We start from the raw sequence: 27,089 nt of genomic DNA on the forward strand, positions 1-27,089 counted from the left end.
CCCGGGACCCTTCAGTCCCCAGGCCGACGCTCTATCCAGTGAGCCAAACCTGCCAGGGCTCAAACTTAATTTTTAAAAAATGAATCTGTGTTGCTATGCGAATAGCAACTATATCTCTACAACAATACTTTCAGGATAATATTGGATATGTGTACAAAGATGTAAATACATGATTATTTTTGAAACTCAGTGTATAATATCTAGAAACAAAAAACCTTCTAAAAGTCCATCCAAGAAAATTAGATAGATCCATTATGGAGCATATGAAAATGGATGATGTAAGTCTAAATTTATTGACATAGGAAACATCTACAACCTATTGCTCAGTATGTGTAGTATGGTCTCATTTTTGTGGGGGGAGAAAGAAAATGTGTATGTAAGTGTACACTTAGTAGAAACTCTGGAAATACATGCCTCAGAGCCTTGGGCACCAAGGATGGGTTTGATGGGCATAGTCTTTCCTGGAAGTAGAAAATAAAAGGAGTACATGGTATATGGTATCTCTATGAACAGTAATAAAACCCATTAAAATCAGTCTGCTTATTACCATCTCCAGCAATTCTAGACAATAACAACAACGAAGATGGCATATAAGTCTCAGCTGCCTGAATTGTCCATGGGTCCCCTATTCTTACGAATGTACACATGTAAATAAATTTGATTATTCCCTCCTGTTAATCTGTGTCATGTCAATTTGATTATCAGATCAGCTTAGAATAACTTAGAGTAAAAGGAAAATTGCTTTTCCTTCCCCACGCCTATTTTTATCCATTTGGGAAGGATCACTCCATAACTTCCCAGATAGACCTGTATATCTTCTAGTAATACCCCCTCCACTGTTGACTTTTCCCCAACAATACCCGGAAAGGCCAGTGACAGTTGGCTTGTGAAGTTGTCACTGACCTCTCAGATATCATCTCAGGGCAGACTCATCCAAATGAATTTAAATGTGACTCCCTTAGAGAAAGAGCTTTGTATATTAGATAAAGAGAATTCTAGGTTCAAACACATCTGCATAGGATCAGCCTGAGTGAACTTGACTCAGTGGACATCCCATAAGGAATGCTGAGGTGCTGGAAGTCTCTGCTAAGGGACTTAGCACCTTTGCTAAGGATGTATCTGGTGGGTGTGGAGTCTGGAGGAGGTGTCTGGGGGGCCTTCCTCAGATCTAGCAGGGGTGGGGGGTGGGGGCGGGCTGGGCTATGCTGCCCCACACTCTTTTTTTGGCTGAGGCAAGTTTTCTACCTTTCTTTTTGTTCCTTACAGAATGCCTTTCTTTTTGTTGACTGTCAACATACTTCTGTTATTTATGATGCAGGTGAGTTGCTTTTCAAAAACTACCTTGTGGATATTTCTAAGACAGCTTTGGAGATAGTGAAGAAAATAGTGATTTGGAGGTGTGTTTTTTTTGTGTGTGTGTGTGTGTGTTTTTTTAAACCAAGTGATTTAATCTCTGAACCTCTGTCTTTTCATTTGTCTTATGCTGTATTTGTTTCACAAGAAATAGTGAAGAACAGATGGGGAAATAGACACAAATTGTAAAGCATTATTGTTTACTCTAATTTCATTTTTTAATGAGAAAAGCCTCCCCACACCCCCAATTTGGTTTGTCCATTTGAGGCCATATCTGGATAACTACACTTATTCACACCTATGATTTGAACTCCCCCAACTAAAAAAAAAAAGAAATCTAGACCTCCCCCACCCCATATCCCTGCACTTTAGGTGACTCTGACATGTGCTGATTTATAGTGTAAGTATCACAGGATATTTGAAATGAGATCTGTCCTGAAAAATCTGGATGGGCAGTTAACACAGGGTGTTCTTTTTTATAACTCTACTCAATTCTTCAAAAATGTTGGGATGCACAGTATATACATGTTGAAATATTAACATAATTCAGCTAACTCCAAGTATATATGCAACAATTTCTTTTTAAAAGGCGTGTATCCAAAATCTGCAATGTAACTACTCTGAAAAGTGATGAAACATGTTTAGAGTTTTTAGGCACATGCTATCTCTCAGGGACCTATAGCAGTTCTGCTGGTCTCTTAAAGCTCACAGCAGCTTGAAGGCAACAGGTCTCAGGCTCCAGGAGTTAGTGCAAGACCTGGTCCACCCAGGCTACTGTACTGGGTACTGTGTGTGTGTGTGTGTGTGTGTGTGTGTGTGTGTAGAGGGGAGCAGTAGGTCAAAGTAAGATGATAATTCACTCGTGGTCAGGAACAACCCAAACAAATAAATTAAAGGAATGGGTGTTTGTGTAGGTGTGGAAGAGGAAGGTATGTTAGTTCTAATAATATCTTACATTGTATAGCAACTTTTGACAGCTTAATACTATGTGCTAGGTACTATAGTAGGTGCTTCAGAAATAGTGTCTTTCTACAGTTTTTAAAGTGTTTTCCCATATTACTAGCTTTTTGCTGAGTTTTTACCTCAGCTTGTTAGGCCTTGGGAAGCTAAAGACACATGATCTAGAAATAATACAGCCTAGTCAGCATGGCTCAGTGGTTGAGCATTGATCTATGAACCAGGAGGTCACGATTTGATTCCCAGTCAGATCACTGTTAGGTTGCCGAAGGAGGAATGTACGAGGTCAGAGTGGTTAGAGATTATGAATTTATTCGATCATCCACACACCAGGTGGCTGAGCCTGGATGGCTCCAGCACCCAGTCAGGGGAGTCAGGGGCTTTTAAAGGACTTTTGGCGGGATTTTTCTGGGCGGAGACTTCTTTGTGCATATCCGGAGGGGAGATCATGGAATGTGGTCACCGCAAGTGAAAAGTGGTCTTCAGCAAAGGGAATGTCCATAGTGAAATGACCTGAAAAGCCAGTTCCCGGGGGATGGGTATCAACTCAATTGCTCCATCAAACCTAACAGGCACATGCCTGGGTTATGGGCTTGGTCCCCAGTGTGGGGCATGCAGGAGGCAGCTGATCAATGATTCTCTCTCTTTATTGATATTTATACCTCTCTCCCACTCTCCCTTCATCTCTGAAATCAGTAAAAATATATTTAAAAGAATACAGATTGAAACAAACAGAAGAGTTATTCAAGTTTAAGTAGGACCATCTGCAGATACATCAGAAGTTAGCTTTTATATTACCAATTACATCACCAGTAGTTCATGTTCCATGACTTGCTGGCTAGAACCTTTGGATTCCTGAGTCTGAGACCGTTTCCTGAGAAGCTTGAATTAAGAACCCTTCATGAGTAAGTTACATATTCTTATGAGAGAGATTGGGAAAAGGGGCAGCTTACTAAGGTATCCACCCATTTGGTTCACTCCTCTGTCCATCTGAAAAATGACTAAGCCATGTCTCTAGGATCCCAAAGTATTTCATAACAACCTGGGGCAGGTGTTCTCATCCTAATTATATATAAAGAACCTATAACTCAAAGAGATTACGTGACTTGCCCAATGTGAAATGACTTAGGCATTGGGGAGACTTAGAACTTGAATTTACACCTCTTCGGACTAAGATTTATTTATAACTATAATCCATTGCTTCTTGATTATAACCACATTAGACAAATAGCGGCAATTTGAGCAAGACTCGAACTGAAACAGGCTCTCCCTCATCTTGGGACTTCAAAGTTCGACTGGAATATACCATTGTACCCCTTTTCTTTTTAAGCGTACAAACATACAGAGGTATATGGGGATAACCATATCACAAATTGAAGCAAAATGTCCAGCAATAGGGATATGTTAAATGCATTCTATTTCCTTTATAATTTCTCTTCCGTGTTTTCCAAGATATTTTTTTCAACCGTGGTTGACATTCATTACTATTCTGCATTAGCTTCAGATGCACAGCAGAGTGGCCAGAAATCATGCCCTCTACAGAGCGGTCCCTTGGTGTCCCAAGCACCCACCGGCCCCATACTCCGTTATCGTGACGTTATTGACCATATTCCCCACGCTGCGATCCACATCCCTGTAACTATTCTGTAACTACCAGTTTGTACTGCTTAATTCCTTCACCTTTTTCACTGAGTCCCCTGACCCCTGCCCCTCTGACATTTGTCAGCCTGTTCTCTGTTTCTATTTTGTTTATTTTGTTCTTTAGATTCCACATATAAGTGAAATCATAGACCATTGAATTCTTGCATCTCCACCTTGCCCACTGCAGATCTTGGGTCTCTCACCTCCATAATAACGTGATCTCTTTTTATAGGTTTTGTTTGTTCTATTTCTCTGGAGAATCCTGACTAATATGTCAGATAACACTTATTAAGTGTTTTCAATGAGCTAGATTTGTTCTAAAAGCTTTTCCTGAATTAATTCATTTAATCTTTTTTCTAACACTGAGGTAGGAATTAAGGAAAGAGCATTCTGTACCTAGCATAATGTGGGGACAGACAAAACACACACATTGCAAATCTCACCTTCTATGCCCATCTTTGAGCTCATTCTTTCAGTCTTCCAATGATTTTGCAAATGCCAAATTTCTGTACTAAATTTCTATCTGCTTGAAACAGCTACAGTGATTTCCTTTACCTGCTATTAAATTCTACCTGATACAGTAGGCACTGGTCTTGTTTTATTATTTTTTAATTTAAAATTTTAAAATTTTAAATTAAATTAGAGAAACATCAATGTGACAGAGAAGCATCCATTGATTGCCTCCAATACATGCCCTGAACAGGAATCAAACCTGCAACCTGGGTATGTGCCCTGACCTGGAATCAAATCTGCAACCTTTGGTGTATGGAATGATGGATGCTCCAACTAACTGAACCACGCTGGCCTGGGCAGTATTCACTGTTCTTAATAAGTGCTTTATTACGTGCTTCATTGCTTCTTTAACCTTTTCAGTGATGTTACCCTTTCCTGACATTTCTCCTTTGTGGAGGACACAGAAAATCTTAAGTTTTCTCGGGAAAGAGAAGACATCCCAGAGGATTATGAGGTAAAAATTATAAAGAATATTTCCACTTCTTTGGGTACTATGATTTTTTAAAAAATTTTCTCTAAGTTGGTTTACCAATTTCACAATAACACAGAGCAACTAGAGAACCGGAACTCTTTGTATGAGGGAAGATTCTCCATGGATCAGGCTGAAATTTCTGAGGGACTCTATCACTTTTACTAAGAAATGTGGGTTTCATGGATGAAGCTATCTACAAATGCTCAGCCATCACACTATATGGAAGAATGGAAAGTACAATTAAGCCAACAGTAGAAGGTGAGGAAATTTATTGGATGAACTTGGTTTCAAGCTCTATTGATAGGGATAAGTTGTAAGTTTTCTCTTCCATGAATCTCATTTTTCCTCTTCTATTCAAATTATTATAGGCTCTTCTCATTCCTATAATGAGGGTCAGGTATTTAAACTCTCAGTTCATCTTAGCTAAAAATATTGCTCTGAACCAATGTTGCTGTATCTGTGCCTATCATTCTGGTAAGTGAACAAAACACAGGAAAAGAAAAACACTGGTCTTATCCCAAACTCATCAAACAAATTTTAACACTGAAATACCAAAATGTTAAGTAACAGTACTCCTACATGAGTTCTCAGATCTGCTGTATGGTTTAGTGAGAAGAGCCCTGCATTGGGAATCAGGAGGCCCAAGTTCTAATACTGGATAACTCCTTTAGTTTTTCTAGGCTTCATTTTCTCACGATTAAAATGTAGGAATGGACTGGACCAGTGATCTCCATCGTGCCTCAGGGATCCTCACCTTTCTAGGGATTACTTGGAGATCTCACAGGGTAGTGGAGGGAGGCATATGGCAGAATTCCTCCAGGGTAGGAGCTGAAAGAGTGGGAAGTTGATGGTGAGAATTATTTGTTATCTTCTGTATTTCTCAGCAGAGATTAGTGGAAAGTTTGAAATGAATCCCCCAAAAGGGGAAGATTCCAAAAATAAATACAGCAGAAGTACCTGAGACCCAGAGGGCAGAAGCATACAGGTCTCCTGATTTTCTCTCACTGTGCCTGGATCAAAATTTTAACTACAGTAAACCTCAAGATGTGTTGCCTACATAAAAGTTAATGTAAAAACTCAGGGCACGATTTCTGCTAGCCCGATCCTCCTGGGGCTAAAATAATAAAGAAACTAATTGCTTTGTTAATTTTTTTTTCAACCCGACTCTGAAATGCCCCAGGTGTATTTGATAGGATTGATGATGAGGATGTGGCCATGTGCATCTCCAAGGGCTGGTACCTATAGCCCAATGTGACCTGGTTGGACCGGGCAGAGAGGGACTTGAGCAACCACAATACTGTGGAGGTCCTGGAGGAGCAGATGAATGGCCTCTCCAGGGTGTTCTCCATCCTGAAATACCCTGTCAAGTTGAATGAGAAATATGTCTACCCGCATAACAGAGTCAGATGTGAACAACCATCCCTTCAGAATCATCTGCAAGTACCCGAGTTAGTGAGTGAAGGCAGGTTGTATTTCACCACTGAGAAATTATCAATCATTAATATTTACTGAATGCCAAATGTATCAGGTACTTCTGGGCTCTTTGGAGATTTAAAGAAACATCCGAAACATAAGCTTGTAGCTCGAGGCAAGAGAAGGTGGTAAAGTAGAGTCTCTTTGGGTTTGAAAAGAGACCACACTTCAGGGACTGACAACGCTTATCCCGATTGATGTGGCAGTTATTATTGATGAGGCGTCTGTTCCCCTGCTAAGGACATCAACTTTATGATGTGACAGGCCATTTATCAGCCTCTCACCACATGCCTGGCACGTTATATATTTCATTTTAAGTCCTTCCTCCACCTTCAAGGTAATTGTTATTGTTGACCCCCTCCTTTATGAGGAATCCAAGAAGTTAAATAGACTAAGGACATGGCTAATAAGCACAAGAGTTAGGATTCAAACCCATTCTTTCTGAATCCAAACTTCATGCACCTTGTTTTCTTATGCCACACAGCATTTATATACCTAAGACCACAAACTGCGTGAATTGATTGAAGTCCAGAGAAGGGGAGCCCCTGTGTGATAAGTAATGAGAGCAGAAATGAAGTTGCTGCCTCATTCGTGAATCCTGGGCAGTCTTAATGTTGCTATCTAGCTATATTCTGGGGACCTTCCAGCTCCTTGATAGAGTCCTTGAGAGAAAATTTGATGGATAATTTTGTGTGTGTCAGTTCTGTTGCTTTCAAACTGTTTCCTGTCCCTCAAGGAAGGATTCAAGGACTATAAAAAGTGTATAAGAAAAGGAACATGTATCTATTGAATATATATGGTACGTTAGGATGGACCTAGGTACCTTCACATACCACATTTAACCCCACAGCGATCTCTGAGGTAGATATTATTACCCCATTTAGCAGTGAAGGAAACAGAGAGAGAAGGTCAAGTTCTAAAGGCCACAGAGCTGAAAGTATTAGATCCTAGGATTGAACCCAGGCCTAAATGTTAACAAAGGCCTGTGTACTTTCCACAATAACATAGTTGACTCAGGGGGCAGTAAGTTCCTTGTTGTAGCATCCAGAGCCTCAGGCAGCGTCATCCAGATATGCCGCCACAGGTGGCCCTACCTGCCTCTCCTTTCAGGAGGAAGGTGATGGTGATGATTAAACTTGCACCATAGGCTAATTCCTTCTACTTTCCCATGCCCCTGACTTAGATCCTTACCAAGGGCTCCTTGGAGGGTTAGATCTGGCAGGGACTTTCGCCATGATCTTCTACTAACCACAGCATGTAGGAGTGAGGAAACAAGTCCAGAGAGGTGAGGTAGTGGCCCAAGGTTGTACAGACTCTACCTGAGAAGTCTGAAGGAAGTCTGACTCCATGCAAAGGTTGATTGGTCACCTTTCAGGTTTGGTAAATATGGGCATGGCAGTTAATCAAGCATTCAAGACCCTTTTGCAACACTGGATCTCCCAGTAACTTGCTGTGAATATTTTACAACTATTAAAATTATACCCTAAAATTTTTAATGACATAGGGAAAGGCTCCCAACATAATGTTAAATTAAAAAAGCAAAATGTAAGCTTGTATGTGTCATATGAGCCCAAGTCGTTTAACTGTATGCATATTAAAAAGATAGGATGTATAATAATAATAACTATTATTATTAATGACAATCACTAGTTATATCTGTATAATTGGATTAATTTTTTCTTCTTTTTACTTGCCTGTCTTATGCAACATTCTATAATGAATATGCATTATTTTTATAATCCAAGAGAGCTATACTTTAAAAATCTGTTTAAACACCTTTACAAAATATAATTCACATGCCATAAAATTCATCCATTTGAAGTGTGCAATTCAATTGTTTTAATATATTCACAGAGTTGTGCAATCATTATCACTCTCTAATTTTAGAATATATTTATTACCCCAGAAAGAAATCCCATATCCATTAGCAGTCACTCCATTCCTCCCAGTATGCCTTCAGTCCTAGGCAAACACTAATCTGCTTTCTGGACAATAGATTTTACTATTTGGACCTTTTATATAAATGGAATAATACAATATGTGATAATTGGCTTCTTTCACTCAGAATTATGATATTTTCAAGGTTCATGTTATAGCATGTATCAACACTTCATTTATTTTTATTGCTGAATAATATATTCCACTATATGGATATACCACATTTTCTCCATTGATCAGTTGATGGAAATTTGGATTATTTTCACTTTTTGGCTATGATGAATGATACTGAATATTGGTGTATAAGTTTTTGTGTGGACATGTTTTCAGTTTTCTTAGATATATACTCAAGGAGGAGAATTGCTTGGTCATGTGCCAATTCTAATTTTTTAACTGTTTGCAGAACTAACAGACTGTTTTCCAACGTGGCTGTACCATTTTACATTCCCACCAAGAGTGTGTATGTTTCATTTCTCAATATTATTGTCAGCATTCATTATTATCTGCCTTTTTAAATTTTAATCATCCTACTGCATGTGAATGGTATCTCATTGTGGTTTTGATTTGCATTTTCCCAATGGCGAATGATGTTGAGCATCTTTCTATATGCTTATTAGTAATTTGTATATCTTCTTTGGAGAAATATTCATTTAAATCATTTTCCCATTTTAAAAAATGGGCTACCTATTTTTTTATTACTGAGTTGTAAGACTTTATATATTTTGGATTCCAGTCCCTTATCTAATACAAATATGTTCTTCCCTTCTGTGGGTTATGTTTTCACTTCTTGATAATGTCCTTCAAAGCAGAAAAGTTTATTTGCCTAATCCAAGATCACAAATATTTACTCTTATATTTTCTTCTAAGAGTTTTATGATGTTAGCTGCTACATTCAGGTCTATGATCCATTTTAAGTGAATCTTTGTATCTGATATGAGATAAGGGTCCAATGTCATTCTTTTTTGTATAGATATTCAGTCTTCTCAGGACCACTTATTGAAAAGACTATTCTTTCCCTATTGAATTCTCTTGACATCCTTCTAAAAAAAACTGATTATAAATGTGGGATTTATTACATTCCTTTGAACTATTTAACCTTATGCCAGTACTACACTGTCTCGATTACTGTAGCTTTTTAGTAAGTTTTGATACAGGGAAGTGTGGATCCTCCAGCTTTATTCTTTTATTTCAGAATTGTTTGGGCTATTTTTGTTTTGATATTTCCATATAAACTTTAGGATCAGCTTATATGGCACCTGGGATTTTGATATGCTTGGGATGCATTTCTTTCCTTGAATTGCCTAATGGACTCCTGCTCATCCTTCAAGATTTGGCTCAGACTCTAAACCCTTTTTAATTCTCTTACTCTCATTTCCATTTGTTCAATATTTCATTCACTCATGAAATATTTGTTGGGCTACAACTCTGTGCCATATTCTCTTTTAGGCATTGGGGATGCAACAAGGGATAAAACAAATCCCTACCCTCGTGGAGTTTACGTGCTAGTAGTGGGAAGAAGTAGACAGGAAATAAAAAGATCATTAAAATATGTAGTATGTCACTGAATGAATCCGTTTAATATGAAATACAAAAACAGGCAAAATTAATCTATGCTGTTAGAAGTCAGGATAATGGTTACTTTGGAGCAGGAAGGAGATAATGGCTAGAAGAGAGCATGAGGGGATTCCAGAGGTGTTGGTATTATTCTGTTTTGTTTTGTTTTTTTTACATCTGGGTGCCGTGTTCAGTTTGTGAAAATTTTGAGCTGGACACTTACATGAACATATATATATATATATATATATATATATATATATATATAATATTTTAATATAAAGTAAAACATTTATGTGATATATCAGATAGTGAAGTTGTATAGAGAAAAATAAAGCATGGCAGGCAGATTGGAAAGAGAGGGTTGGGGGCTGGAGGGTTATAATTGTAAATAGGCTACAATTTCCAGAGAAAGCCTCACCAAGTGTTTAAATTTTAACAAAGATTTGTAGGAAGTGAGGAAGCCAGGCCTTAAGGTGGGTTTGAGGAACAGTAAGAAGACCAGTGGTTGGAATAAAGAGAATGTGTAGGAGAGTGTAAGAGACAACATCAGAAAGATAACAGGAGGCTGGATTGAATGGCACTTGTAGGCCATTTATAAGGGTTTGGCTTTTGCTAATACTATGGTAAGAGATGGAAAGCTGTTAGAGGGTTTTTAACAGAGGAGTGAAATGATCTGACTTACATTTTAAAATTATCTTCCCAGCTCCTTTTGAGAAAAGAACCAAGAGAGTCCAAGTGTGGGAATAGGTTTAGGAGATTGTTACTATAATCCAGGTAAGAGAGGATGATGACTTGGTTCAAGGTGATATTAGTGAAAGTGATGAGAAGAAATTGGATTATGTACATATATTTTAAGGTAGAGCAAATTGGATTTGCTGAGAGATTAGATGATAAAGTGGAAGAAGGAGAGGGTCAGTGATGACCAAGGCTTTTGCTGGAGCAACTGGAAGAATGGAGTCATTTATTCTGATCAGAAAGTCCTGGAGTTTGGTTTGGGATGTGTTAAGTTAGAGATGCCAATGTCAGATATGTGAGGGGCAATGTAGAGTAGATGGTTGGATATGAAATTAGAGTTTAGGAGAGAGGTCCAAGCTTGAAACATAATTATGGTTGTTGAAACCTATAGATGGCATTTCAAATTATGAGACTAGATGGACTCACAACGCAGTCGTTACAGATGGAGAAGAGTAGAGGTTCAGACACTGAGTCCTGGGACCCTCCAACATTTGTAAATCAGGGAGATGAAGAGAAATCAGGAGAGGGGAATGAGAAGGCGTGGACATTTAAATGGAAGGGAAACTAGAAAAGCACCATGACCTGGAAACCAAATGAAGAAAATGTTTCAGGGAGGAAGTGGTGTGGTGACCTGTGTCAAAAGCTGCTGATGGTTGAGAATAGATCATTTCAGGGGAGGAACATGGACTACTTGTGGAATCTGAGAATAGATTACTGGACAGTTAACACAGAGGACAGTTTCTTTTTCAAAGGGGAGCAGTAGAAAAATGTGTATTAACTGAAAAAGTTACAGGGTTTTATTTTCCTTTTATTTAGATGGGATAAATAATAGTGTTTGAATGTTGATAATGAACAAATGGAGAGTGTGAAGTTGATGTTGGGGAGAGGGCGAAAATTACTGAGTAATGTCTTCCACTAGGCAGAGGGGATGGGGTTGATGCACAGGCAGAAGCATTTACTGTAAATAAGGTTATGTGAAAGGTGGTTACACAGAGTAGATGAGCAGATGCAGAAAGGGGAGTAGTGTGGTGCTTGTGGAAATTCTTTTCTGCTTGCTTCTAATTTTCTTAGTGAAATGGGAGGCAAGTTATCAGCTGAGTGTAAGGCTGGGATGGTGATGTGGAAGATTTGAGGAGAAAGCATGAAATAGCCACCTAGGAGAGTAGGTAAGAATAATTAAAGAAACAGAACAGCGCCCTGGTTGGTGGTTCAGTTGGTTGGAGTGTCACCCTGTACACCAACACACACAGGTTAGATTCCTGATCAGGGCACATACCTAGGTTGCAGGTTTGATCCTCGGTTGGGGTGCATATGGGAGGCAACCAATTGATCTCTCTCTGTCTCCCTTTATCTCTTTCTCTCTCCCCATATCCTCTGGTAAGAATTTAAAAAAAGAAAGAAAGAAACATAACAGGCTTTCTGGGCAATACTAAAGGCACTTTTAAGGTTTATGGTCATGAGTTTAAAGTGAAACCCCTCATCATGATTGTGTGTTTTTTTCCAGCCACATTCAGCTGCTCATGTGTGGACAGGGAATAGGAGGAGAGTCGGGTTAACCAGATGTGGAGGTTTTGCCATGCAGGTATGACAAAGGAAGACAGATGCAGGCTAGACAGTGATGAGAATAATCAAGCATGGGATCTAAGCTGGGTTAGGAAGGATGAAGGATGCCAACAGAAGAAAGGACAGTGAAAAGGTGGTAGGAATTTTTTTTTTTTATCCTGATGGCAGCCAAACAATTTTTGGAGTTGGGTACTAGAGATAGTGAGATGGAGGATAGAAGGTAGTGTTTGGAGAGTTTCAATGCCTGAAATTGAGATAATTTATTTTTACTTCCTGAACGCATACATACTGTAAGAGCATGGTAGAAGGTTAGGAGAGGCCAGCCAGTATTTAAAAGATAAATATCACATGATCTCACTCATACATGGGATACAATGATCAATATAAATGGATCCAGAGACAAGATGGCACTGAGCAGACCAGCCAACCTCGGGGAGAAATCAGGGGAGGGGGGATTAGAGATCAACCAAAGGACTTGTATGCATGCATGGACACAGACACTGGGGCGGTGAGGGCTTGCCTTCAGGGGTGGAAGCGGTGGGGGGGGGGGGGTGTTAATCGGGGAAAAAGGAGACATGTAATACTTTAAACAATAAAAATAAATAAATAAATAAATAAATAAATAAATAAATAAATAATAAAAATAATGAATTGCATCACAGCCTGTTAAAAACCTGTTAATTGAAAAAAAAAACAATAAAAGTGGTTGTGGACAAGATACTCTTCAAATTTGGTTTAAGATCCTCTTCTGTGAATGAAAATTTGAATAATCAAACTATGATTAATGAGATCAGTAATCTATAACAATAACATAACTGAGTTAGCCTTTTAATATTTGATAAGCAATGGAGTAATACCCCAAATCCAATCAAGGTATCCTGGCTATAATTTTAGAGAAGCAAGACTTCAACACATATGATTAAAATTAAGAAAGCATAAACCTCATCAACCATAATGAGCTCTTGCAGAAGATAGTATTATTGGGGTGGGGATTACATGTCTATAATAATCACTGGGACATGGGAGAGGAAAGACAAATGGTCATGTGTCTCCGAGACAGAGTAGAACAGAGGGTCTTAACCAGCCAACATCAACCCTCTTGGGAATATTTGTTCCTATGGATAATGCATGCATATCAGGTAAAAGCCATTAAGGTTTCCCAGGCAGACCCTGGCATACCCCCGTGCCACCTGCCCAGGATATTTGGTTCTCATAGTTTCCCTGCAGCCAGCCTCACCTGATGCCATTCCAGTCTCATAAGACCCTCGAGGGCTTTAGTGGTCTAGTTTAACCACTTCTCAATACAGGAATGCCCCCTGACTTCTTATCATTTCCTACCCCAGACCCACCACCCATCATTCTCCTAAATAAACTTGTTCTATCCCTGAGTAAATCTTCTCTCCCAGCTGCAGTGCCAAGATTTTATTAGGAGAAAACTTTTCAGGCCTTTTTTAAGGTTCCTGAAACCCAGACCCACCTACATCAAGTAAATATGTTCTCATAACTTTACTTAGGGGGGAGGGAAGGAGAAAGGAAACCAATACGACTGTTATTTTAATTTCTTTATTTATCAAGAATAAAAAAAAGAATCAGGAGTTACAAAAACAAGTTAAATGCAATATGGAAGCCTACTAAATACAAATACATTTCACAAACACATAGGCAACAGAAACCTGTTTAAATTGCTTCTTGAAATTTGACTATTTAAAAACATAAGTGGAAAGGAAAGACATTCAGACTGGTTCACATGGACTTACTGGCAGGTGGAGGAGCCCTGCTTTTCAAAAACAGTGATGGAGTCCAGAGTCATGGCATGGGAGGTCTCCATGGACACCGGTGGGGAGTACATGTCTATAATAACAGATGCTGTAATTAATATGTTTATAAAATAGTATACACACAGAGAAAGCCCAAGGAAGCTTGCAGACTAAGCCTTGTGCTTTTAGAGAGCTGGAGGAACGGAACCCAATTTAATCCTGTTTATTTGCTCCATGTGAGACTCCCCAGACTAGGCTACTTAGCAGCTTTCCATGAATGGTCATCAGATCACATAATTCTGTGGTGCAGGTAATAGCTTCCCTATTTGCAGGAGGAACGCAGATTTGCTCTTAGGAATTCAGTGTTGTAGGGTAGGTTAAGTCTTGGATGGCAACCATTGTCCTAAATGTAACAGGTGAGAAGACACTCTGGTTTCTTGCTTTAAACAAACTGGTATTCCTGCTCTCATTCCCATAGTGTCGGAGTGTTGGCAAACTTGACCAAGCCGTCCTGCCGGGGTTCTCCAAGGCACTCGGGCAGGGAGGTGCCTTTCAGACAGCACAAGTGGGGTTTCAGGGGAGCGTTTAAGTGGGATGTCGATAAATGCTCAAAATTCTAAACAAAGTGGAATGTTCTCCTTTCAAAGGAGAATAAGGACATTGTTTAGAAGAAATTCCATTTTCAGTACAACTTTCTCAGAGTTGCCTGTGCAGTACAATCTACATAATTTCCCTCTAATGGTCTGAAAATGAGATCTTATGTCAAGTTTTAAATCTGTTATTCCAAATGCTTGTTAAGTACGGTATTGAGTGGGGTTAATAAGGACACAGGCCAAAAGACATAGGAAAGACTGACCGCTCACCAATAACAATGTTAACATTAAATTTCCACTTTTCCTCTCTTGAAATGGGAAACTTCCTTTTGTCCTCATCTCTAAATGGAAAGCCATTTCTGTTTTCAAGAAGGTTTAAGAGGAAATGCAAAAGTGAAGACCAAGTGGACTGGTTCTCTTCCCACTCTTTTCCAAGGCAGGGTTTATCCCAGAGGGCTCTGCATCACACACCGCACAACCCGTGGGGCCATTCACTGAGGTCAGACTTGGTCAGCTTGTTGTTGGCTATCCGAATCTTCTTCTTATAACAATAAGTTTGCATTTGTCCTAAGAAGGAAAATCACAGGAACCTGTCTCCTCTGGACCAATGATCAGAACCACAGACTTTACAACTTATGAAATCGAAAGGCTAATGCATTCCTACCTGCTCATTGAGAAAACTGAGGCTCAGAAATAGGAAGAGCCAGGGCCAAAGTCACTCTCCTAGTTAGCGGTGGATCAATCAGCATATTGATAGGCTGGGATATCTAAGCCTTGCTTTGGCTGCACTTGTCTCCATCCTTTGAAATACTGACTAGCATGCACTTAGAATAATTGAAAACAAATTAGCTTTTGAATCTTGAAAGCGTGTATGGAGACGCTTCTCTTCCCCTGGCTTCTGGCTGAGGCGTCCACTGCTCCTGGGGCAGACTGCTGACCCACTGGGAGCCAGGGGGCAGTCTCTGGGCTGCAGCTAGTATGCGGCAGGGTGGGAAGTCTGGGTTAGAGCGGTCCCTGCACCAGGAAGAACCCAAACTCCCCCACCTTTGAAATGGTAGGACTACTGAAAAATAATTACAAAAGCTTAATTCCTAGTCAAGAAAATAAAATATAAAAGAACAACAATAACATAATGATAATAATTGAAAAATGAAGTCAACTTGCCAAAAAAGTTTTACAGAAAAATAGCACCTTTGGTAAAAAGTATTTTTAAAATTTGGTTGGGTCTCTAAGGGGCTGGAAGTCCACAAGTATCTGCATCATTTGGGTGCACCCTCCCAGAAACTCCATCAAGTATGAGGGACCCTGGGTAACTAGCCAATGGCTGTGTATCTAGAGGCAGTGGTTGGGGCCATGAGAAACAAAGACGCTGGAGTCTTATGCTGACTGGAAAGGGCTGGAAGCAGAATGTGTTCTTCTCCACTGAGCTTCCCAAATCCCTCCTCTAGGGATAGTCTGCTAAGTTCTCTCTGGCACTGCTTGCCTCCCTGCAGCATGTTTAGAGCTGCGGTAGACTCAGAAGTGGTTCAGATCTGGGTCCGCTCCTCTCCCAACCTTGATGCAGTTTCCTTACTTGCCTCCAGCCCCCGAGCCCCATTTATACAGTTTCTCTTAAATCACTCCTAGAAATGAAGGCTATGGCCCTTCCCCTCCTAGCCAGCCACCCCCGTTTCCTTTATTGCAAAACAAATAGATGAAATAAAACTTGTTGCTATACAAGCAAATACTGGTGATTTGGCGATTGTAGCAGACACTTGTGTATACTGGACTCAGCGCTGAAGTGGAGGAGAAGGTGCCGGGCTCTGGACACCTTCCCAGGTGCCTCCTCACTAGATCTCTTTGGTGCTCACTCTCTTGGTCTTTTCAGCTGTTTCCTTTGAGAAGCAAGAGAAAAAAAAAATGTTATAAAAAAAAATCAGTGGCATTTATCTAGTCCTCGCTACTTTATCTAGCATTGACAGATTCATGCTTATGCTGAATTTTAGTTCTGGTTACTTGTCTGTCTCCTGCATGGATGGCAAACAACTTGAGGGCAAGGAACATGTTTTACTCACAATATGGTCATATAGGGGCTGTCATGGAATTAAGAGCTGACCCTATTTGAATTCCTATGAAACAATCAGACCAGTCATTATGATGCCTGTCTTAAAGATGAAGAGAAGGCTACAAAATGGAAGAGCTACAAGACGTCCTGAGTCCAAGTCGTGAGAGGCATGAAGAGCGACAGGCCCTGGAGGCACAATACCTGGGCTTCAATCGTGGCTGTGCTACTTTCTGGGAGATTTGGGGCATATTATGAAGCTTTCCATGCCTCAATGTCTTCAACTACAAAACGAGGATAATAAAGTACCATCTCTTACAGCAAGGATACATTTCTTCAAAGGAGGCATTTTTCTTACAGCCAATAAGCTCATGAGGAGACATTCAACGTCAATCATTAGGGAAATGCAAATAATAATAAAAAAAAAAAACTACAGTGAAATGCCACTACACAGGGATGGCTAAAATAAAAAATAATGGACAATGACAAATGTTGGCAAATTTGTGGAGAAATTGAAACAGCCTGGCACTTCCTCAAAAGATTAACAGGGTTACCATATGATCCAGCAATTTCATTTCTAACTGTTACCTAAGAGAACTAAAAACATAAAACTTTTACAAGAATGTTCATAACAGTATTATTCATCATAGCCAAAAAGCGAAAACCTAAATATACACCAGCCTATGAATGGATACACAATATGTGGTATATTCATATCATGGAATGTTATCTATATATATAAAAGCCTAAGTGACCGGCCGACCTGCCGACAGCTATGATGCACAATGACCACCAGGGGGCAGATGCTCAACGCAGGAGCTGCCAAGTGACAGCAACTTTGCAGAGTGCCCTCTTGCACTCTGAGACCTTGGGGAATGTCAGACTGCCGGTATCAGCCCAAATCCTGCAGGCCATGCCGAGGGATGCCACTTGCCAGAGAGACCTTGCTCACTCTGCAGGCACCCTTTGAGCCCTGGTGCTGCCCCAGGTGCGGCAGGCCAGGGAGGGGCTGCGGGAGGTTGGCTCCAGGGCGCGTCCAGCCTGTCTAGCCCAGTCCCACCCCTCTGGCCACCTTCTAATTAATTTCCTTTCAATCTGTGCCCCGAGGCTGATTTTATCCATAAAAAAGGATAAAGCATATATTTCAACAGTAATTGAAAAATCTTTAATAAAAAAAAGAAATGAAGCACTGATTCATGCTATAACAAGGATAAACCTTGAAAACATGCTAAATGAAAAAAGACAAACAGAAAACACTATGTATTGTATAATTCGATTTACATATGTCCAGAACAGGAAAATCTATAGAGTTAGAAAATAGGTTAATGATTGCAGAGTGACTTCTAATGGGTATGAGGTTTCTTTTGGGGATGATGAAAATGTTCTGGATACATAGTGATGTGGCTGACAATCTTGTGAATATACTAAAAACTATTGGATTGTATGCTTTAAAGGTATGAATTTTGTATGTGAATTATATCTCAACAAAAAATTTAGTAGGAAATAAAAACAACAGTGACTGGTATCTAACAGACACAATGCTGGTGCCCTGTCCATAGCCCTGGTCTTTAGCATCTCAGTTCACTGACATGGCTTCTTACTGCCAGTACTTGCACCTCTTTCTCTGGTTGGCAGGCCAGAAATGCCAGGTAATTTATGTTTGCTGGAGGGAACCTTGCCCATAGCTGACAGGAGTTCCAGTAGGAATACCCTCAGGCATGGAAACTCTGCTCCCAGAGTTCCTCACGAGGATTAAGCTCCACTTGCCTACAGTGATAACTGCTGGATATGCACTCTGTTGCTTCCTTCCCATCCTGAGCTCACTTCCCAATTTCCCTTCTGGTGTTGCCTGGGATTGCCTCCCAAATAAACTATTTGTACTTGAGTCTTTGCCTTAGCATCTGCTCTTGAGGGAACTCACATAGACAGAGACACTTAAAGATGAGAGCTATTCTAATTCACTCCCCACTCTCTACTCTGATCATCTCTCCATCCTAAATGCAAGGAATTCCTATGGACTTCGTTTTTTCTTTTGTGGAGTTGTATTCACCTGGAAACTCAAGACTGCTGAAATATGGAAAAACAGAAGATGGGAGATTCTGCATTGGCTCAAAAAACTGACATGAGGTTTCTACACTATTAGAGATAATGACAAAATGAATATAAAATCAATAAATATGAACAATTAAGATTAATATTAACAATTATTTTCAAGTGAAATATTTCACTTAATAGTTTAGCAGTTCTTATGACCTTTATATTCCTTAAAAACTTCTATGAGAGAGAGAAGGCTTGAATGACCAGACCCAGTCTACAGACAGGTGGTCTAAGGTGCAATATCCTTTATTAAGACTTTGGTGAACGAGTGGAAGACAGGCCTGGGAGTCCAGCATACCCATGTTTTCTCCCTAGGCCCTTAGCAAAATATGTCAGTGGATCACAATTCTGCTAACAACCCTTTACCCAAGAAGGCCTTCAACTTGACATAGAACCTGAACAGAATTCTTATATCTCAAGTCTCCAGGAAGCAGAACCTCGAAGTTTCCTGTGTTTGTCATCCCAGGCTGTTTTCTAGCCAGCTTAATATTTAACTTAAATCCTTTCTGTTGCAGTCCAAATCCACTAATTTCATGCTCACTGAGAGCCAACTATATACTAAGCCCTGTGTTAATACAGGGCTGCAATGATGAGCAAACTATACTAGTAGAGCCTGGCCTTCAAGAATCCATGGTCTTTGGGTCTGGGCACTGGTTGTGACAGAAAACAGTTAACTTATTTAGCCCATGTTCATTTGCAAACCACTTGCAACCCATTTACAAATCACAAACTGGCTGATTCTTATTTATTAAGCAATTTGCCAAGTTGTAATCTGCTAGGACCTGTGGCACCCTGCAAGGACCCCACCAGGGAACTGTATCACAGTTTGATACTATAGGTGTATCATTCAGAACCTACCGTATTAAACAGAGTGCACCTTCTTGGTCTCCCCGGACATTAGGCAATATCTGAGTGGTGGAAGGGCCTGGTGGCGGCAGAGATACCCGAATCAGCATAGAGGCTGCAACTCACCTGGTGCTTTTGGAGCTCTTGGACATATCTGGTCATCTCCTCCTCTGTCTGGGTCTGGGCCCTCTTCTGATTCTTTCCTGCAAGAAGAACCAAGGCTCAGAGGTGGCTGAGGGAAGCCAGTTGGGGGTCCCACTGGTATCTACTTTCTAGGTCCTTAATTTCATCTCCCATTTAATCAGTAGAAGAGGTGAATTATCCACATTCCTCTGACACCTCCAAATTAACACACTGCAAATAAAGCAACCTACCCCCACCCTTCCCTGGCCTCTGTCCCTAGTGACTTTAACTGCTCCAGCCCATCCTTTCCAGGAGCTGACCCTGCAGAAAGAACTACGGAGAAAATCTGGACCCTGACTCAGGCATTCTTCTGGGGCAGTGATTCCCTACCTTTCACAGGTCCTGGAGAACATTTCAAATACAAATGCTTAGACTGCACCTCCAGAGACTCTGATTTAATTGTTATGAGGCAGGGCCTGGGCACAGGGTTCTGTTAAACTCTAGAGATGGTTCAGATGTGCAGCCAGGGTTGATCACCGCCACAACTACAGTGTCTACCAAACTTGCACAGTGAAAAAAAAAATCACAGAATATGTCTTAAGAACACAGGTTTCCAAGCTGCTCTTTTGTGGCTTCTGATTCAGTAGGTTTGGAATGGAGCCCAGGAATCTGTACCTTTATCGAGAATAGCACTGTTGTTAGGAAATACCGCTCCGCCACCACTTCCAGACTTCAGCATCAAGCTGCCCCCATGGCAACTTCCCTTGGCTCTGGCTCCAGCTGGCTTCGAGTCTCAGTGCCCCTTCTTTTCTATGCCATTGGGATTTAGGATCTAACTTTCAGGTATTGACCTGAAAATGCCTTGGATGCCATCTCTACAATGTCCTCTCAGGTCCATGGCCTGCACACCAAGATGTGCTAAGGCCCCCGGGGCACGACCATGGAAAGTGCTCTTTATACATAACCACATAGGACTCTGAACATGGGCCATCAGAGAGGATAAACAGCCCAGTTGCTGTGGAAATGGGCATGGTCCCAGGAGGGCAATCATTTGGATTCTGTCTACTGCATGTGATGGGGCTCATTATCCAGATGATCGTAAACCAGCTGTTCACCGATTGCCTGCATCTTAGAAAGGGATGGCTACCTTTACTAAGCCTCACCAGGAGCAGTTAGGTGTGAAAAACTATTTTGGGTAGATGAGTAGAGTACAGGAGGCTTCCTGGTTGAGGCAGGCTGGGTATTGTTTTGAAATGTTCTCTCTTGGCTTCACTAGCTACTGTATGCTTGGCCTAGCTACGATGGTTTTAATTTGGCCTCCAGCAACTTCTAGGCATTTCTACCTCTAAACAGCCTCTTCTTGCTTTTTCACTTGTCTCTGGAGTTACGTAGGCGTCCTGCCCTCCCACACTGAGAAGAGACTTGTTCCTGGGGAGTGGGAGACGAGGGATCCTCTGAGCTCCATTTGTATTATTGGTGTCTGGGCTTTTAATGTAGAAGAAGCTCTTCCGGGGTCCTTGACCTCTGTCTCCAATTATCAGATAACCTGACCTTGAACATGATCCTAGGACCAGCCTGCTTTTTCTCGTTTCAGTTTGGTTTTTTTTTTTTTTTTAATGATTTTATTGATTTCAGAGAGGAAGGGAAAGGGAGAGAGTGATAGAAACATCAATGCTGAGGGAGAATCATTGATGGGCTGCCTCCTGCACACCCCCCATTAGGGATTGAGCCCACATCCTGGACATGTGTCCTGACCTGGAATAGAACCGTGACCTCTTGATTCATGGATCAATGATCAATCACTGAGCCAAACTGGCCGGGCTCAGTTGGCTGTTTAAGATATAATTTTAGGTTCACTCCATCTAGTGTAAATTTGGGGCTTGATTCCTTCCAACTGACCTTTCTTCCCAGAGCATGTTACCTGGCTTCACCCTTGTCTATCTTGCCTCCACTCTGAATGGTGCCTAGTTTTTCCCAAGGCTTGGCTTTAATCTTGGCCATCATTGTCGTCCAAGACCCTAATGGTTCTGCACTGGCCTCCCAAACTCTGTCTGACATCTGTATATCCCAAAGTCACCCTGCCCATGTCTCAAGTACCTCAAATTTTTTTTTTTAAGGAATATCTAATTCTGTTAGTTTACAGAAGGTCTACATTCTTCCTGTTTCTGCTGAGAATGGGTGGTGAGGAGGAATTGTTTTATCTTCCAAACACCCGAGTCTTTTACATATAGGATTTTCTAAGCTATCATAAGGATTAAGTGGGTTAATATGTAAAGTGCTTAGAAGCTGCCTGGCACATTGTTCTCACTAAAGTGTTCGCTTTCATTATTATTATCATCATTCCAATCTCATATCAACATTTGTTCTTGCCCTGGGTCTTGAACCTCTTTTGTTCCAAGCCTCTGGAGTGATTTTCAAACTTCTGCGTCTGGGATAAGTGCTTTGTCCTCAATGCTGCCTTCTTGGAGCTCCAATGTGACAAGTTTGAGTCTGTCACTTGCTGCCCAGGTTCTTTGCTCCCAGCTACCACCGTCCTCTTTTCCTTCATCCCCACCCTGACTTCTCTCATGGTGATTTCATGAAGGGAGCTCTGCCCCTGTTGTTCCTTCTGCCTGAGGCACAGCTCACCGTCACAGGTCATGGCTGTGCAGACCCAGTTTCCACAGGCACAGACGCAGCGGTTACAGTCCACCTCGGTCTCAGCTCCATCAGCGTACATTTCATCCTCCAGGGCACACTCTGTTGGGACCAAAAATAAAGGGCAATCGTTTAGGGTGAAGGTGGAACAAAAAGTCCTGACTACAGTCTGTGCACCTTACGCTTTCCCCAGACAAGAACTGCCTGTCCCTCAGGGCACTATATCTGAGCAAATGCTACCATCACCCAAAGGTATTGGACCTGAACATCACTATGGAGATGATGGGCTGGAGCCCACCTAGAATTGTGGAAGGAATTTTCTTAGCAAGCTCTGGAGAGTCCCATCAATTTTAGTCCCTCAAAATGCTCCCACTCCCCCTCACTCCCTGTTTCTTAGGTGAAGCATACTCTTCTCTGGAGGGTTGAAGGACGGATTGAGGCACTTGAGGAACTCTTGGAAGCTGAGTTTCCAGTCAGCATTTTCATCAGACAGCTCAATGAGAGCATCGACACAGAGTCCTCTGAAACAAAACACAGGAGAAATGTGTCAGCCAGACCTCAGCTTCACTCCTGAAGAAAGTAAGTGTCAGGACCACGCACACCAGGGGCCCCAGAGGAGGCCAAGAAGGTGATTGTTAATTGATAAAGTTTCTCTCTACACTGACCTCCCACAACCATCAACCCTCCTGACTCCTGTAAGCACCCAACCTTCAGTCTGTTATACCTAATGTCAGATCATTCAAATGTTCCTCCCCAGACAACTAAGACTTCCTGCATGGTTTTGTCCAATTTGGATTGACAAATGTTTCACTACCTGCACACCTTCCACCAGTAATTGCCTTTCCCTATGGTGTAAGTGTCAAGCCGACCAAACAAGAAAAATCAAAACAGAAGCGAGAGAAATAGACAATATGAAAGCAATGTGTGATCTGAAAGAACGTGGAGTTCAAGCAAGCATCACCATTCTAGAACAAGACCTTCCAGAAGTTTCACAGAATCTCAGCTCTCTCCCTCTCCCCGTGGCCTGGATTTGAGCCCTGGCTCAATCACTTACTGCCCAAATGGCCTTGAGCTAGTTATTCAACCTTTCTGTGCCTGCTTCCTCATCTGTAAAATGGAGACAGGACTCCTCCTTCACTGAGATGGTATGAGGATCAAACATTGAACTTGTAAAATATTGCCTAATTTTAGTTTATCAAAATATGAAGGCTTTTCAGATATTATAGTTAGGCCATGGACTATTATTAAGAAGGAATCTTTCTAGAGTCTGGGCTTTTATGCTTGTACTTCTTTTGAACAAAGTGGTGCTTAAACTATTTTAATTCTTACCAATGTACTGGAACCACACCAGAGGTTTCTCAGGGATTCATTTTTATTACTATTTAGTTTGGAATGATACCAGAAAAGGAGAGGGACGTACTCACATTTGTAACCATTAGAGTTCTCTACATGAAATAGCACTGATTATCATAAAAATCAGATCTAAGCTACAGTTAAATATTGCATTAAAGCAATTCCTTCAGAAAATTAACCGTTAAAACATTACCACAACACTCAGAAACAACTTTGTTCTGATGCAACCTTGATCATTTACTTAAAATTACATGCTTCTATTCCTTGCAAGTTCTAGCCAAAAACAATAACCGTTTGATCAGATACTAGTGGTGCTCAGTATATTAGTTCATAATGTTCACAGATTAGACCCGGACAGAATTCCTATTTTGCTTTTCACTTCGCATTAACACTTGGTGGCCCCTTTGTAGCAGGAAGGAGTTCAAATCCCCTCTCCTATCCAGGCTTCCTCTCATGGACCCCTCCCTGTCGCTCTCTCCCCACTCACCTAAGCAGCTTGTTGTTCTCCTGGTCTGCATAGGTGGTGATGTTGATGGCGGTTTCATTCTGCTCCACAAATTTCAGGAACTCACTGGAGTCCAAGCGAGAGTCACCATTATCAAAATTCTAGAAAGGGGATGAAGTGATCTTTCAGGAACAGTTTGTAGAACCCAGCTCCAGCATTCCCACTGGGCTGGACCCACCTCTGGTTTATCTTGTTCTGGACATGTTCCAACCAACTCTGCCCTGGCTTAGGCTCAGAGAGCTACAGCACCAAAGGCTCGGATCCCTGGGCACCCAGAGAAGGCGCCTGAGCCTAGAGATGAGAGAGTGAAAGTGCCTGGACAGAGGCCACTGAGGGCCTTTCAAACCCAGACGCTGCCAGGGAGGGCAGCCTGAGGGTGGTCCGCGGAACCCAGAAAGCCTGGGGGGCTTCAGGAACTCTGCAGACAGCCTCGATGGCAGCCCTGAGTTCAGGCAGCCACCACACCACATCCTTAAACCCTAACAAACATGTGGTAACAATGCTGTGAGCCAGAATTTCCGTGGCAGAGCCCAGGAAGTGTATTTCTAACATGCTACTTGGGAACAATGACACAGGTGGCACTCAGAGCTCACAGGGCCATTTCTTAATGCTTGATTTCCAGCTTCCCTGGACTGCTCAGTGCTTAACTTTCTCACTGGTACCCTTCATCAGTGAGGAGGCAGACCCAAATGGCTTGCAGGCAGAGGTGTTGTAAAATCCCCCACCCTTGTCCTGTGTGGGGGCCCCACTGGAGCACAGGTTCTCAGGTTTCCAGGCTGTCCTCATGGCCCAGCTGACATCCCATGAGCACAGGGTGAGGGTGTATTGAGCTCAGGCATTGTCCCCACTTTGTCAAGATGCTAAACCAAGATCTTGTACTCAGGCCCCAGCTGCAGGAGGGGGTTGTCAGTTTCAAGGCTTGGCTTAAATTCCAAGTTGGACACTTGTTTTCCTAAATAGTTCCAATGGAAAAAATTTTGTCTTTCAAAATGCTTCCCTTAGGTTGCCTCATACTGCTGCCCTGGGAGTAATCAGCACCCTCATGGTACCTTCAAGGTGGATTCCCAGATGGTGTAAGGAATCCTGGAAGATAAGTCTGTCCAGGTTTCTAGGTGGAAGGTAGAGACACAGCTACCAACTGTCCTTCGATAACTGTCACGGTCGCATGTATTCCACTCTAAGGCTGTAAACCTCTCCAGGGTATGTATGACAGCAATGTATGAGACAACTATGAAGGCCCTTGTTTAGTATCTGTTCATCATTCTTGTCCTAATTCCTAGGAAGAGTTCTCAGATGTTCTGTAGTCACCACACGTTCACCCGAGGAACCTTCCCTAAGTGTTCACCGTGTGAGGTCTTGATTAATGAACATAGAGAAATAAAATAAGGTTGGCCAGGTGCCATTCTTAGCAGCATAGGACTTTCTTGGGTCCAAATGCTGCAAGTGCTGGACAGACGGGAGCAGCTTTTACAGACCCGACCCCATCAGGGCCTGAGTACAGACTGAGTGTGGGGAGAGGAACAGTCCCGCAATGGCTGTGGACCCAGAGGGCACTAGGGGCACCTGGAGCCTGGCAACGACAGCCCAGGCAGCTCTCAAAGGGCAGTGCTGAGTGCACTCCCTGAACATTCAGTGGGACCAGAGTCCAGGCCTGAAGCTGAGGGAGGGGCCAACCTGCCTGCACTCATCTCATGAGGACCCAATTGGGCTACTCCAGGCCAGGTCTGTATGTGGCAGCCACAGGAAAACAGAGGTTTGAAACCAGCCTGGAATCCTGAAATCCCTAGGGGGTCTGCAGGGGTGAGGGGGAGGTCGGGTCATGAACTTGGACCAAGAACCTACCTAATTCACTGTGTCTCTGTTCAACCAACCGGTTACAAAGGCATAGTTCCTCTTTACACCAGCATTTCCCAGAGCTACACTCGAGATAACTGCCCTTTTCTTCTATGTAACCATAGGGTTGAGGCAAGGCAGGAAAGTGTGCTCTGAGACCCACGTTTGGGCTTACTGCAAGTTTGGAGATTGTTGAAAGGAGATGGGCTCGGCCAGGCACGCAGTCACGTACAGCAGCTGGGCGGATGGGAAATGTAATCCTGGGGTAAGGTAGATCAGAAGGCTGGATCGTTTCAGCCTGGCCACCAGGAGTCTGCCACCCAGAGTCCGGGTTGTGTGTGTGACATGGTCGTGAAAGCCTCTTTCTTTACCTCTTCTCACGCTTTCACCTAAGAAAGAGTGACTGAATCCCTAGTTGAGGTGAGGGCCTGATTTTGGTCTTCTCCGCATTCTGATCAGATTTGCTTTTTAACTAATTTTTCTATAAGGAACGCCAGCTGGGCTAAGGGCGATTCACTGGTGCAAAAACAGTCTCTGTGAGGTATCAGATCGCTTAGAAACAGGCAGCTCTTTGCCTAGTGGGCGGGAGTCTCCCTTTGAAGACTCCACATACTAGTACAGGTCTCAGATAACATCAAAAAGCAGATGCTGAAGGACAGATAAAGAGGTTCCCAAGGGCTCCACAGCGTGGGAGAGGTTGAGACAGAGGACACAGTGAGAAGGGTTGTGCTTTAACATCCAGGTGTGACCTCAAACACTTGGAATCCAGAGAGATATACTTGTTCTGCCATAGAAGAGAGAACTCGCCATCTAAAGACAATAACACAAGCAGACTCTTAAATGAGCAGAGATCCTATTTCAAGCCAATGCAGTATGTAGGGTCCAGAATGTGAGTTAGAAAGAGGAATACATAGACTGGGCTGGTGCTGACCACATTCGGCGACTGCAGAGCTGGCAAGAAGTTCCTCATGTGTCTGGGGTTGCTCCTGAGTCCTGCCTGGTTAGGTTCTGGGACAGAAGGCCCTGAGGCACGTGAGGGCGTGTATGTCTGGGGATGAGCATTCCAGGGCATCTGCCCAGAGATGTGTGTCTGCAAGTGAAG

At 42.0% G+C, this 27,089-nt stretch overlaps 1 protein-coding gene across 1 annotated transcript in view; it reads right to left on the minus strand.

The window, feature by feature from the left end:
* Positions 1–13,749: 13,749 nt before the first annotated feature.
* FSTL1 (follistatin like 1) overlaps positions 13,750–27,089 on the minus strand; it is a 55,386-nt gene continuing 42,046 nt past the window's right edge. The window contains exons 7-11 of the mRNA XM_070406274.1: positions 24,137–24,255; positions 22,705–22,817; positions 22,288–22,398; positions 19,663–19,739; positions 13,750–16,426 (exon numbers count right to left, since the gene is read on the minus strand). Coding sequence (XP_070262375.1) covers positions 16,382–16,426; positions 19,663–19,739; positions 22,288–22,398; positions 22,705–22,817; positions 24,137–24,255 — 465 coding nt within the window. The 3' untranslated portion in view covers positions 13,750–16,381. The remainder of the gene's footprint in view (positions 16,427–19,662; positions 19,740–22,287; positions 22,399–22,704; positions 22,818–24,136; positions 24,256–27,089) is intronic.

The sequence above is a fragment of the Myotis yumanensis genome, unplaced genomic scaffold, assembly GCF_028538775.1.
Source record: "Myotis yumanensis isolate MYYU_CA2020_CCGP unplaced genomic scaffold, mMyoYum1.0.hap1 SCAF_2, whole genome shotgun sequence".
Lineage (NCBI taxonomy): Eukaryota > Metazoa > Chordata > Mammalia > Chiroptera > Vespertilionidae > Myotis > Myotis yumanensis.